Source organism: Panthera pardus, unplaced genomic scaffold (genome assembly GCF_024362965.1).
Source record: "Panthera pardus isolate Hobbes unplaced genomic scaffold, ASM2436296v1 HiC_scaffold_17, whole genome shotgun sequence".
NCBI classification, from domain to species: Eukaryota; Metazoa; Chordata; class Mammalia; order Carnivora; family Felidae; genus Panthera; species Panthera pardus.
In genome coordinates this window covers 77,924,470-77,939,297 of record NW_026526732.1, presented here as the reverse complement: position 1 = coordinate 77,939,297, position 14,828 = coordinate 77,924,470, and the positions used below count along the sequence as shown (strand labels likewise).

Here is a 14,828-nt window from a genome sequence, read left to right as displayed (position 1 = left end):
TAGTCCAGATCCATGAGTCTCTACTGTTGGTGGCAAATAGGTCTGACTTCTGCGGCTGCTTAACATTGCTAAGTTCATACCCAGGAAAAAAAAAAAAATTGCACATATTAGCTAGACTCTTTTGGAGCTAACTGAGCCAGTCAGAGATAGGTTGGCTGAAAGCTGAACATTTTAATGTGTGCTCTAACCAAAAATTTGCTGAGGGCTAGTCTTCTCCCAATATTGCCTTGTCTTTTCTCATGGAATCGAGTTGGTATTCAGAGGACATGGTCTTTAGCCAGCACAGACACTGAAGACAAAAGACACAAACCAATAGAAAAAAATAACTTCTTTTTATTTACAAGAAAAAAAAAAATCCAAATATTGGATGCTGTAAACAAAATTCACAATCTGTTCCCTCTAGCACTGATTCAAACATGTCAGTTTTTAAGAGTCCATTCTCCATCAACTCCTTTTCTGCCTGTGACACAGTCTAAAGTCAAAATATTCCAAAGGGTGACCCAAGGTGCAGTTTGCTGCAATAGGACATCTCAGAGCAGGCAATGGTTGTAGAGGTCGGAGAGAGAGACAGCCAGCGGGCAGAGCCTCCTCCATTCTGCAAAAGGATTTGCAGCAAATTTTGCCAAATTACCTTGACATCTTCCACCTTTGTACTTTTAACCATATATTTTGTTAGCAAGCCATTATTACAACAAAATATTACACAGAGATTCTTTCTTGGCACTGAAAAGGCTATGCTATAAGAAATCTTAAAGAAAGAATATATTCAAATAGGTGCTATATGTAATTTTTTTTTTTTTACTTTTTGGTTTCATCTAATACACGTTGTCTTCAAACAACAAAAAAAGCTTATTTTTGAACTGCTGACAGCTTTCAACATAATACATTTCATTTACAAAATAGTTCACAATATTTATTTGACAAGCACTGTTTTGAAAACAACTTTATGCACAGTGAAGCAATCAACAATACGCTAACAGAAAGGGATGACAAAAACAGTATGTTTGCTTTTCTTTGCATTTCCTCCGTGGCTTGGGTCACAGATATTCTTCCATCCTTGCATCATTTGGAGCCACGTTAAAATAGTCCACCCACTACCAAAGTGAGCAGATACCTGACCCCACGTCAGGAAGGGAAAAGTCCATCTTGATGTAGGACTTCTTGAGGCAACCAGATTTACTGCAAATCCAGTCAACTTTTTAAAAGGGCACTGTCACAGGTTAAATTTTCTCTGACATGCCAAACTGGACAGGTGAGAAGAGCCTCCAGAAGACAAGACTTCTTCCTGTTTTAAAGTTAACAGCACACTAGGCCAGATAAACACAAAAGCAAGCAAATCACAGGCACTAATCAGGAGTTGAGAGCTGTTCTTTTCTCTGACCTATACACACGGCTCTCTCTCACCAGACATTCAAACTCTTAGGTTACACATCCACAAAGAGAGACATCTATTCCACTGTTTTGTTCAACTACATATGCACAAGACTATAGTACATACAAAAGAGAAATAAATTATCTAAGTTTTAAAGTAACTGCTGAAGGTTGTCTTGAGCACAGCCTGTTCTATCTGAATGGCAGGTGTTGGCACTTCCAACTATGCTACCAACCCTGGAGTAAAGCAAGAGGACATAAATATTTCAGAAAATAAATGGAAAGTATTTTCAAATAAGGCCCCTCCAAATAAGAAATCTGTGTCATAAATTAACAGCAGACTGTTCCTATGGCAGAGCCAGAGATCTCCAGATTCTTTTTCATACAGTGGATGATTCACTTCTCAATAGTTAGGATAAGAAGGAAGTAGACAGATAACCATCTGCTCCTATGTTCCCGAATATTCCCTTCATTTTCTTATAGAAAATCCAAAACAGGTAAGCAGGCGGAGCTCTGGCTTCTGACAGTTAAGTATCAGGCTTGATCTGCAAATGGAATAATATTGCCTGGAAATTCAAAATTAATTCTCAAACCCAGGGCTGGAGTGAGGGAGACTGAGCCAACATGGGAGAAGAAAGAGTTCCCTAGGAAACAGTGAGTGGCAGTGCAGTAGCTGTTACAGCTCAGACAGAATTCACAGGGAAGCTGCTACAGCAGACCCATCAAGTTCCTCTTAAGGCTTCAAAGAAAGATGTGCAAAAGGTAGTTTCAGATGGATTAACCTAAAATTGAACATGAGTGATGCTTAGATAGCAAACAAATGACACTGCCAATAGGATGATGCTATTTTCTTCCCCAATCCCTCTTGAACTTGATGACAAAAATATGGTAGGTTCTTCAGAGGAATTGTCATAGTAAGCAGTCATCCACTAGAGTTGAGAGGAATTGTGCGGTTGTTTCACAACACAAAGGAAAGGTTTGCATGTGTTAGCTTTGTTTTTAACAAACGCATTTTCAGAGACCAGCATCCAGAGGAATTAAGAGGTGGGGGAAAGAATGGTTTTAGGATTAGCTGTCACTGAACTGAAATAGGGATGCCAGTTCATTTCACAAAGGTTTAACTGGTCTCTTGGGAAAGAGATAATAAAGTTGGATCTGATTCAATGCAAAGTGACTGAATTTTAAGTACAGTACTAAATATTTAAATGCAGTGTGATAACCAGATCAAAGATGTTTCATATTGGCATGAATTTATAAAATTTCATATATAATATATATCTCATATATAAATTTTAAGCAATTGTGCAAATACTCTTTAAAAAGGATAATTTCACATTTACTAAATTCTAGTGGTCCTGGAATGCAGAATGCATTCATTAAAAAATTCATTTAAATATTAATAAAGTAGTGTTCAGATCACCAGAAATTTTATTAGCAGTCAGGGATTTAAATGGACTATCACTGATCCATGATCCACTGGATTATACACCATGGAGGCATGCAAGTATTACACAAAATAAAAGGGTTCCTACTGTCAAAATGGCAGTTCAGTACAAAAAGAGTGCTCTGCCAAACAAATATTCTCCCATTTGTAGAATTCTATGGCTCACAATAAAAGGAAAAAAAAAAAACAAAAACACACTCACTAAAAATGTATACTCTCTGCTCTTCCTATCAAATATATTACTTGTTTTCCTCCTTCATTTGCTTTAATTTTCTAGATGTGGGTTTTAATTCATCACTGCAATATGCCCACGTCTCATGTCATCCTGTTGAAAACATAAAAGCACACAGTATTTAAACATTTTCTATTTGCTACATTATTCTAGACCATAGTCAATGTACTGTGTGTATATATATATACATATATGATGTATATATATATATATACACATAATATACACATACATACACATGTACCTATGATAATATCACACCAACGTTAACTTTATACAAGTATTTGCCAAGAAAAAATAGGGCATTTCCTCCACCATTCACAAGCTTATATGTTGTTTTATTTTCTTCTTGAGTCCCTGATAAAATAAAATAATCATTAAACCATAAAATTTTTCCACTTCAAATTTTCAGAAGGCAACAGGCACTTTGATGTTTATTGGTGTGTAACAAATATAGTAACTCTTTATATATTCTACTATATCTCTTCTACTTGGGTATTTTTATCTGTTAAATCTTTGGTCCTTGAGCATACTTTCTTTGTTACAGCTGTTTTTGCTTGCATTTTCACATTTTAAAAATGCAAGCTATGCATGCAGCTGGAAATAATGGATTGTGTCATCGTAAGTTCTGCTGTTTGTTATGAGAGCTGCACCAACCTACTACTGTTCATTAGGAGCAAGCTGTTTCTGTTAGTGTAATAGAATGGTTCCACAGAAAGCACTTGCTAAAAGTCTCAGATAGTAATCCCAACGTTGGAGTACCCTTTATTCTTCCATTATTGTTACTATCTGAACTTCTGAATTGAAAACTAGGTTGGGGTAAGACCTTTTTTTCCTCTGCATTTTCCCTTTTGTGAATTCCATGCTATAAGAAACCCTCCATTTTTTCCCCCTATGGCAAAGCTATGGGAGCAGGTACTGCAAACCCATATTGTCATCAAGCATTTTTTTTCCCTTGTCATTTTAAGAGAACCTGGTTGCTTTTAATGACAGGTCTTTTTGTTTCAAGATAGAATCCAATTGGGTAGGAGGAACAGGTGAGAGGGTTGGTGGGTGAGGAGGGTGGTTTTGAGATCAAGCTCCCATATTTATGAAGAGATCCACAAGCTTTGCCAAGCTTAAAACCAGGAGCAGATCATCATTGCACAAAACACATCTTTAATCAGGGCTGCGTCACTCAGCCTTTTTATTTGTGAATTTATTTTCCCTATCTTGTCTGAAACAGCTTCCCCACAGGACACTTTTAAATGATTCTTAATTGCAGGGTAGCCAAGTGGAGTATGTCTGTTGCTGGCACGTGAATACTGGCTGGACCTGGGCGATGTAGTAATTGCTAAAGTTGGCATCTGCTACATAGGGGGCTGGCTGGTAATAGCAAGTGACATTAGCCACATTAGGGATGACATTTTGGTCAGCTAGCACCCGGATAGCCAGCATAGTGATAAGGTTTAAAGTCTGTCTTCTTTCATGTCCCATCAGGCACACCGTACTCTCATTCACCACTCCATGAAGGGTCATGAGATAGTCATACTTGCGGTCTTCCAATCCCACGAAGTGGTTCTGCAGATAGGACTCCAGTTTTCTTTGCTGCTCTCCAATGTCTGAGAAGTCGATGAAAAACCTGGAACACATATACCTCTGAAGGGTCTTGATTTCATCAGAGGCAGGCCTAAAGCCCCTCACTAATAGATTGCAGTACTTAAGCAGGCCGCCCCCTCTGATTTCCTCTGGGTTCCGGGTGGCAATGATCTTGTTACAAAGATGATCAAAGGCTTCATGGAAATCACCATAGACGCTCTCACCAATTATTGTGGGGTGAAATGTTTCAGTCATTGGGTTCTCTGAACATTCATAAAAGAGGAGAAGAGAGTCTAATTTGATTTGAAAAGAATCTACACTAAATTCAAACTGCCTCCGGAGGGAATCCACAAATTTCAGTTCCACATTTTTGCCACTGTTGTTTGACAAGGATATAAGACTCCATCGGTCAGAGTCATTGCACACTTTAACCATTTTCTGCACATAAGCTTCCTACAATTTAAAAGATAAAACAAGATGAGAAGACCTAGAAAAAATAATAAGTAGATAAATACATCTTCTTCACAGTTGAAAATTATTTTGCTCCTTCCCTTTTGTTTTGTCAAGTTTCAGCAAAACACTACCTACAGGCTTAAACAGTCCTCTGAAAGCAGAAAAAAACGCATTTAACGAGTGGTTTTACCGTCTGGGAAAGAAACTAGAAGTAATAGTTTGAGGCTTTTGGCAGACGTAGCACAGTACTAAGAGGTTCTGTTGTCATGTCTGACTTCTGAAATGTTATTTTTTGAAAATGGTCTTATAGATACAATATTCACACAACATCCACACAATACTCGAAAGACAGAAGGGCATACAGTGGAAGGTTGGTCTGCCCCTTACCCTTGTCCCTAGTCAACCCAGTTGTACTTCCCCTAAGGAAACTGATGCGACCAGAATCTTGTCCCTCCAGGGGTACTCTGAAACCCAATATGAACTAAATTAGGACATTCTGGGAGGCTAATTCCTCATGCAATTTTAATTGTATAAAACACGCTTTGAACCAAAGTGTGGGGGTGGGGGGGGGGTTCCCACAATATCCCTCACACGTGAACCGACCAGGAGAAGCACCACACATATCCTTCACACACCGAGTCAGCCTCATGCAGCTGGGAAATCTCATCACATTTTCCAATACACCAATAAGCCCACTGACTCCATTCTGCTTCAGACTGCTCTTTCCCCAAAGACTAGATCGTAAAATGACTCAAAAAAGTGACATATCATTTCATTCTTTCACTTAATCAATCTACTCTGGACAAGACTGAAGCAAGGAAAGCCAAGAGTTAAAAAAAAAAAATAAGGAAGAGAAGGGAGAACAGAGGAGGAAGCAGAAGAGTAGTGGCGCTGAAGAACCAAGTGAACTAAAACATTCAATATCGTCCATGCACCTTAGTTTACTCATTAAAAACAAAACAAAACAAAACAAAACAAAACAAATATAGAAGCATGCCCAAACCCGTCACGGCCGCGGGTCTGTGGCATCAAACGGACGCCCCTCTGCCCGCCGCACCCCAGCCCGGTCCGGGCGAGGACCCAAACCCAGTTCGGGTGGCTTTACCTTGAGGGTGAGTGGTGTGATCTTCTCTTTGTTCACCCCTTCGGGTAAGAAGTCCAACAGGCAGTCCAGCACGACGTCCTTCACAGTCTGAAACTCCTCTTCCCCGCGCAGGTCGGCGCAGAAGATGAGGTCCAGGTCCTTGTAGCCCAGGCCGCTGTCCTGGTGCAGAACGTGGCTGGCGGCCGAGCCGTTGAGGCGCACGTCGCGGACGCCGATGCGCTTCTCGGCCAGGCGCCGCCGCACCACCTTCACGATCAGGCTCGGCTGCAGCTCGAGCGTCGGGAAGTTGCCGCGCCCGTGGATCGGGATGGTCTCGCTCAGGATGCCGTCCAGCCGCTGCACTTGCTCCCAGTTTAGCACGTTGCAGTGCGCCGTGGGGCTTTCGCAATAGTCCAAGCAGTGCCCGCCGAAGTCGCCGCCGCCACCGCCGCCGAAGTCGCCGCCCAGGGGGATGTAAGCGCCGCCGGTCAGCTCGTCCTCGGCCATGGCAAAGTACGCTTCGCCTTCCGCCATGAAGTGCCCTCCGAACGCCACTTGGCCCTGGTCAGTCCTAAAAGCCAAAAGGGGGAAGGAGGGCGGTGAGGACTCGCGGCACCGGACAGGGGCCCAAAAAGGAAAAAGCGCGCCCCCTCCCCGGTCCCTCCGTAGGCTCGAGGGCTTCTGGGAGACTCTCCCTCCCCAGACTCCCGCGGTCCCCAGCCGCGCGCCGCGCCCCGCAGAGAAGCCCCGCACCAAAAGTATCTCTGATGCATCTGGAAAGTGCAAGCGGGAGTCCCTTCTGTGTCACCTGGAGGCGGCCGCCCCTTCGAGGAGCGCAGCGAGCGAGGAACCGCGAGGCGGCAACACTTCTAGGAGCAGCGAGTGCGCTCCCGGCAGCGGCGAGCCACTTAGTCCTTCCTAGACCCCGCCGCCTGCGCTGGCCACTCCCGCCCCTCGCCCCCGCCCGCGCCGCTGTCGCCTCAGCTGCGGTGGTCCCGGAGGTGGCGGCTCCAGCTGCCGCCGTCGCCGCCGCACACGCTACAGTCTCTGGAGCTTTAGCAGTTGTGCGGGGAAATGTCTTCACTACTTTTTTTATACCAGGCCTTTCTGCGCTTCCGGGGCCCAGGCGCTGCGCGCTCGCCACACCCTCTTCATCTGCATAGGGTGCCGCCCCCGCCCGCCCTGCGGACCGAGACTGGCTGAGCGGCGCGGCAAGAAGTCCGTAGAGCGCGAGGCCGGTAGCTATTTGTACGTACACGTATATGTCCGTGTATTTGTACATATACTTAACTTAGAGACGGTCTTTCGCGCCTAAGCCTCTCTATTCTTTTTTTCCTCAACGGGAAGACCCTGAAAATGCCTCAAGAGTTGTAAGTGGCCCTAAAAACTGAATCACGAGTAAAATCACGCAAGTGCAGAAAGTCGCCAAACATAAAATTCTCTGATTCAGCGCGTCCTTATAGCTTAATAATGGGGCTCCAGAGGTTCCTCACGACCTCCCGCTTAAACAGTGTATCGGTATAAAGCTAGACCGTTTTTTTTAATCAAGAAACACTGTCTCGGTGTGAACTATTGAGCCCACTCGTCCATGCAAATCAGTCTCCGCGAGTGAGGGGAAGGGCTTGCTAACTGTGTTTCGATTCTCGAAACCTCGGGAAGTGCCTGGGAGCTCCGGGCAAGCCCGAGGAGACGCGGGGGCGGAGCCGCGAGGTTGCGTCCAACTCGTGCGCACGAGCCGCTCCGGGCGGCCGGGAGCGCGGCGTGGGCCAGCGCGCGTCACCGAGCGGACGCCCCGGCGGGTCGGGCGGCTGGGCGGGCGAGCGGCCAATAGCCGAGGACGGCGCGGGCCCGGGGTGCGGCGCGGAGAGCGCGCCGCCGCTGTGTCGCGCAAAGAGCTACTGCGCGCGCCCGGACGCACCGCGGCGCGTTCTCCCGCGGACAGAGGAAGCGAAGCGCGTTCGTTCCAAGCTAAGGTTTGCCTTTCTAAAGTGAATACAGATGTCAATGTGAAATTGTCTAGTTTTGCACAAAATGTGACAGGTCGAGTCTAAAAGATGAGTTTTTCGAACCTGCTTCAGTCACTTTGGCAGTGCGAAAGTAGTGTAATGGTTACTCCCACACGCGCTCACCACCGAGTTTGCTAGAAAGCTTCCTTTCTTGTGGCCATCTATTCCGGCCGCACGCTGTTTCCAAACTAACTACTTCATGCAAAGACTGCGGGAGACTGAGGTAGGGCAAAGGGGAACATGCTGGAGAAGATGAAGGCTCTCCCTGGACCCTGCACAATCTCGGGCGCCTGGCATGGGAGGAAGAACAGTCCGCCCCGCGAGATTTGAGGGAGCTGGGTCCTACTCGCCCAAGCTGCGCGCCCTCGGCGAGGGGGTGGGGGCGGGGAGAGGACGGTTACCCGCGGAGCACCCAGATGCGTGGCAACGCCGCCCCCTGCCGGTGCCCTGCGGAGCCGTGTCCCAAAGCGCAGAAACCGACTGCACCTTAGAAGCCATTATCCTTCAGTGTCCAGCCTAGCACTGTAGAGGGGGTTGGGGAAGGAACGTTAGGACCACCACACAATTCTCCCAGGCCCATTGCCTCCCTAAAGGACGTATATTCCCTTGTTCAGCCTTCCACACGTGAATCCATTCTATCCAGGCATTCAGAAAAATTACATATGTGTATATTTATGGTTTGACCGGTTATTACGTGCCACGCACGAAGCTAAGTGCTGAGGATGTGAGAATGACTACACTTCACACAGTCTAGCCGGCATGACAGACAAGCATGTAATTATGGTTCAGCCTTACCTGCATCGTGGGAGAAGTATGTGCTAACTAGGATCAGGAGGACTGGGAGAGAAGACCAGAAGAGAGGTATCATTTGGACTGAATCTTAAAAGGTGGACTTCACTTCTATAGCTGAGTAAGGAGACAGGCATTATCAATAAAGGAAAGAGAGCCTTAGAGAATGTTTGAGAAAGGATTATAGACTGCCATGGTGGAAGGGATGAGATTGGTGGTGCATTTGGATAAAGTTTGTGGGGTTCCAGGAATTTATTGAGCGCCTCTAGGCTCTACTCAGGGCTTTACACCTAAAAACTTCATTAAATCTTCAATTTAGAAAGAAGGTATTCTATGTCCGAGGGATTTAGAAACAGAGCAACTGAGAGATAAAGAGACTTGCCCAAGTTTCATGGCTAATACCTGATTGGGCCAGACCCTGCACCCAACCCATTTGACTGTGTGTGAGTGCTGTTTAGTCATTTCCAAGAACAGGATTATTTGTAGTTTACCTGTACCTTCTCATTGGAACCCAAGACTTAAGTACAAACAGCAAAAATACTTAAAAAAAAAAAAAAAAAAAAAAGACCTGTTAAAAACGTTACTTTCAAAGGCCAGTGTGAATTCTGCCCCTTCTAAAAATATGGCCAAAGGGGTAAATCATGCATTAGGTACAGCGCACCAAAAAACAAGGGTTTAACCCTGCTGCTATTACTTTATGCTTTATTTTAATCCTATGTCTAAAAAGTGAAGGAAAAAAAAATAAAAACAAGTCTCAGAGCTGTAAGCACCTGTACTTCAGGCATGCCCAGGATTTTGTTCCGTGGGGCTAAAGGAATGTGCGTTTTACCAAGTTGTCCACATAAGCCTGACACAAGGACTCAGCCACACTTTGCACTGTCCTGACAACAGCCACTGCAGTCCAGTTCTTTAAGTGAGGATCCTCTCCCAATCAGAGGCTGCCCATCTCTGCCCAGCTGCTCCATGGCCTTTTCAAAGAGTAGACGGCATGGCTGAGAGGCAGAAGTAGAGTTTGAGGCCAGACATAGGAGGCCTGCTATGCATGAGACCCCGCACTGAGGAAAAGAGGAATTTTAGTAGCAGTGGGTAAGTGCCCTTTTCCGAAGCTGCCAGGGCTTTGTGGCTGACACTTCCTTAAGCCTTTATCAAAGTATTTCCCACTCCCCAGTTGGATTCCCCTCTCACAGCAACCTTCCATATTTCCATAATCTAGACCTTGCTACCGCCTGTACTAGGACATCTGGATAGCTTGTTTTTGGAAGTACTTGGTGAGGCTTTGACTGGATTCATATGTGCCTGATTCATAGTGGCCACTCTATAGGTACTGTTGAATGAAAGCATCTGTTGTTTTCTGTTTGTCTTCTCCTTGTCTTCAAACTGAGATAATATTTACATTCTGGGGGAAAAAATGTTCATCCTTCCACGAATTTGCAAATTTTGCAATTGCAAGCATTTATTTTTTTCTGGATAACCAAAATAATTATCACATGAGAAAATCTGTACTTTCCAAATATATTCATAACTTAGAGGTCTTTAAACATAGTTCAACACTCTTAGTTTAAATTTAGGTTCAGAGTTGCTTTTTTTCCCCCAGCCTTCAGCTTCTGAACCTACTTGGTAAATAATTTACCGTCCCCCATTTAAAACGAAAAAAAAAAAAATCTACGACAATAAAATGCTATGAATCCCTATCTGAAATTCTTAAAAGAAACCTTTACATATACTTTTGAAAACACTTGTAGTTAGCTGATCTTGGTTTAAAAGTGACAGTAACGATCAGTCTAATGATAAGAAAAGAAAAAATTCAATTTTGGTCTTGATAATAGTTATCATTATTGAGTTTGTTACAATGTGCCAGGCAGTGTCCTCAGTATTTCATATACATTATCTTCTTTTAAGCCTTCTGCAAATCTCAAAACTTTACATGTTGCATACCCATTTTTCAGGTAGGGAAAATAAAGCAGAGGATGGTTGAATAACTGTGAAAAGTGGCAGAGCCTTGGTGCAGACCCACACGTGTGCCTCCTCTCCTAGTTCCTTTCATTCTGTGAGTCTGCCTTGTCCCTGTCTTCTCATTTACCTTATAGACTTAAAACTGATTGGAACTCCACTCTGCTCCTTTCAAAGTACTGGACATTCAGATTGGACACAACGTTGAGAAATAAGATGTTTTGTCTTGAAGCAACTGCCAAAATGCAGAGTGGCCTAAATGGGCTGAGAGTTTCTTCCACAGTCACTAGTGACCTGACTATGGCAGTGGAGAGCTAGCAAGCTGGCAGCCTTACAGAGCTTACAAGTAACTCTGTACACACTGAAACATAGTGTGAGGTTTGAGTCTGCCCCCAAATTCATGTAGCAGTGATAATACCTTTCCCATTTTGCCTTGTCTGCTTCCTATCTTCGAAAACCATTCTTAGAAGATAGGAAGAAGACAAATACATGATTCCCCCAAGCTCATACCCAGAAGGAGAGAGAAGAGCCCAGAAAACTACTGTTAAGACTACTACTTCTCTGTCCCTCAGCCCTATAACCAGTCTCTCCCCATATTCTTGTCGTATTCTTAATCTTTCCATATCAGCCCTCTCCATACTCTCTATTGGTTTTCTCCCTTCCACTGCTTCTGCTCTTTGATCCCTTCCACAAAAAGTGACATAACCCTGTGGAAACACCTTGCAGTCCAGGCAGAGCAGTGGCAGTGTGAGGAATTTTAGCCACCCCCTCCTCTCACCTCTTTGGATACACTGCCTTCATAGGGCAAATCCCAGTGATTCCTGAAGCCACTAAGGGACAGAAAGACATCCTCTTCCAAGCATACATATGCACCTGTCTACATTGCAGAGTAAACTGGAGATTTCCCTGCTGTCTGGTGTTAGTAGAGCAGCAGCTAATCAGAGTGCTTCATGTAAAAACTAAAACTCACTTGGGAACCTACATTACCTGTTTTCCCAGGGAAATGGTGCTGTGAATGGCTTTCCCCATGTTTCTTCAGGGAAATAATAAATGTTTTTTATTCAGGGCCTATTTAAGCCCAGAAATATCCTAAGCCATAAAACTTACAGATTAGTTTGGGAATAGCAGCTCAACTTTTTATTACTTATATACTTGTTAGCAAGCAACAGGTTAACTTTTGTAGTTTTAAACCTTTCAACCCTTTTTATTCTATAACATGTAATTTTATCTTCAAAATTATTCTGATCAATGTGCCATCCTCATTTTAGAAAAGAAGAAAGGCTAGGTGATTTTCCCCAAGTTTATAAAGTTATTAGTTACTATCAATCATAGGCCAGCACTCCTTTCTCTTGGCCACACTGTATAATCTTACATCTGTGTTAATGGATTTAAATGATCAGTTCAGTTTGAAGGCATCCTCTACACAGAGGGTCATTTGTGTAGACTATGTTCACACTTGTGAATGTCTTATGAAAGCATCACTGCTCTACTCTTAAGCATCTTGTAAATGTAATTTCCTAGGTGTTATTTTTAAGGATGTTTATTTGAAGTCTGTGACCTCATAAAAATAATTTTATACACTGTCATGGATCAGTGAGCTTAGGAAATGCAATATGCAAGCAGCAAAATGTGGTGAACAGATGTACATCATCACTCCTAAAATCACAATTGATATAGATTGTCCTTTAATAGAGTTCTTCATCAGAAAGACTAGCCAGTATTTTCTTGTTCTACTATCAGTGCTAATTATGCCATAAGTTCTTCCTGTTTTGACATCGCAGTGAAATGCTTGCCGTTTAAATCAATGTTGTAAGTCCCGGGCCAGACATTTTCCTTACTCCAAACAAGAGACATACAAAAGTTGCATTCATTTGGCAAACTGTAAACTAGAAATACACATATATTTTCAAAAACTACCAAACAATGAATAAACCCTTATTCTCTAAAGTAACATTTGTATTATGAGTTTTTCCTTCTGTAAGTTTGTACTAGAAGAATGTTTAACTTCTCAGAAGAAAATGTTAATGTTTACTTGTGGTGCTGGTGAAGCTTTGAGAAGGGTCCAAGGAGGGAAATATAATAAATTATCTTTCTTTTTAAAAAGGAATTTGGTCGGGGTGCCTGGTTGGCTCAGTCAGTTAAGGGTCCGACTTCTGCTCAGGTCATGATCTCATGGCTTGTGGGTTTGAGCCCTGCGTCAGGCTCTGTGCTGACCATTTAGAGCCTGGAGCCTGTTTCAGATTCTGTCTCCCTCTCTCTCTCCCTCCCTGACTCATGCTCTGTCTCTCTCTCAAAAATAAATAAACATAAAAAAATGTTTTTAATAAAAATAAAAAGGAATCTGGTCAACAATATCTGTGTACATTGTAGGGAAAAAAAAGACCGTCTTCTATGGGTATAGCTAGTTCATTCTGATATTTTTTCCATTCAGTTCTTAACTTGGACCTATGTTAACAGTTTGACAGTTGATTTCTTTTATATGAGCTTTCAGCATTTTAGAGATATTTAAAAATACTATATACCTACTTTGCTAGCACCATTTTGATATGCCAAAATCAGAAATTGCATAACTACCATATGAATTTGTAGCAGCTTTAGAAGGTATATTTACTCATATGCATAGACCATACATTAATTCAGTAATACCTCCTTGTTTGAGATAATTTGTTTTTTTTAAGTATTTCGGGCATCACTATGTTCTAAAGTCTTTTCCTACTAACTTCATCCCTTACCTCAAAATTTTCTGCTGCCAAAGAAAGAAATTACAATTTAAATAATATAATTAATGTTATCTTGATGTTTGGGAGAAATTACTAATCAAAAAACACACTGTCTTCGAAAGTGTGAGAAACTGAACACAACAAATGACACACAAAATGTTTTCTTAAAGCTACTAGAATCATGATCATTTTTAAGAGACAGGTTTTTTTTTTTTAAACTGTGCAAACTGGACTCTAGGAATAGAAATCTGACTTGAAAGTCCTGGGTTTCTTAGGTGAAATATGAGTGAGAAAACTAGCTGCAGAGTCTCTGCAGGAGGTGGGGGAACACCAAGACACCTAAACTTACTCTAGCAACGTGGGATAAAATAGATTCAAGTTTAATTCCCTAATAAGAAGAAAGGCTTCAAGATGATGGAATTAGGCATTGCTTGAGAAAGTGTAGGGGGAAGAAAAGAAGAGCTATCACAGTTATTGACATTTGAAACAGAAGCTTCTGACTGGAGAAGATTGGTTTCTTATAAGCCACAACTCCAGCAGGGGTGCTAGGGATTAAAACGGAGTTTGGACTAACACATGATTAAGTAGCCACAGTTTAGATAAGTAAGATATCTCTGAAGGGCAATAAAAGAACTGCCCTCCAGGTTTTGAAATTTGTAATTACTCAATGAAGTGAGTAAGTGTTTAGCATAAAGCAAGTGACATTCTTAATTTTTCTTAGCAGAAAGATAGCATATTAAAAGAGGAAAAAAATATATGGTGCCTGGGATTCATTGTCCCCATATCATCCCTGGTTTCCATTAAAATTCTAAAAACATTTATTTTTTCTTAACTGGCATTAATTTGGCTGCCACATCCTGCTCCCATCTATTTAACATGAGTTCTATATGAAGGGTAGTTCAGAATGTATGGCTTTGCTGTGTGTTAAAAAATAAATGCTTCATGCAAGCACTTGTGACCTGTCTGGTTGTCTTCCTCTTTTCCTTACATTTCTTTGAACATCATCAGTGTCCTTCTGTGGGTTACAGGACTTGTCAAGGAGGTCAGCATACTCAGAAGTGACACAGGTGCCTTTTACACTGCTAAGCACTGGAAATACCTGCAAGGTGAGTCCATTTCATACTCAGAGTAGTATGTCCATATTTTAAATTCATTATTTAAAAAAATAAAATCAACAATAATAAAAATACATTAATAATAA

At 42.6% G+C, this 14,828-nt stretch overlaps 1 protein-coding gene across 2 annotated transcripts; it reads right to left on the bottom strand.

Moving 5' to 3' along the window:
• Positions 1 to 313: 313 nt before the first annotated feature.
• On the bottom strand, positions 314 to 7,274 carry TENT5A (terminal nucleotidyltransferase 5A). Of its 2 annotated transcripts, none has more exons than XM_019442721.2 (3): positions 6,916 to 7,274; positions 6,184 to 6,733; positions 314 to 5,078 (listed from the first exon to the last, which is right to left on the bottom strand). In XM_019442721.2, exons 1-3 carry the CDS (start codon positions 6,933 to 6,935, stop codon positions 4,302 to 4,304), a joined length of 1,347 nt encoding a protein of 448 aa, XP_019298266.1. In that variant the 5' UTR covers positions 6,936 to 7,274; the 3' UTR covers positions 314 to 4,301. The 2 variants fall into 2 exon arrangements, with proteins under 2 accessions (XP_019298266.1, XP_019298267.1); XM_019442722.2 differs by having other exon boundaries at positions 6,971 to 7,274.
• Between the last annotated feature and the right edge of the window lie 7,554 nt (positions 7,275 to 14,828).

What these genes read in the sequence shown, in the direction of transcription:
- TENT5A (XM_019442721.2), bottom strand. Translation starts at nt 6,935, where the DNA reads ATGCATCAGAGATACTTTTG. An exon ending in ATGCATCAGAGATACTTTTG is followed by an intron (nt 6,734 to 6,915) that starts GTGCGGGGCTTC and finishes TTTGGCTTTTAG; the next exon opens with GACTGACCAGGGCCAAGTGG. An exon ending in TCACACCACTCACCCTCAAG is followed by an intron (nt 5,079 to 6,183) that starts GTAAAGCCACCC and finishes TTTAAATTGTAG; the next exon opens with GAAGCTTATGTGCAGAAAAT.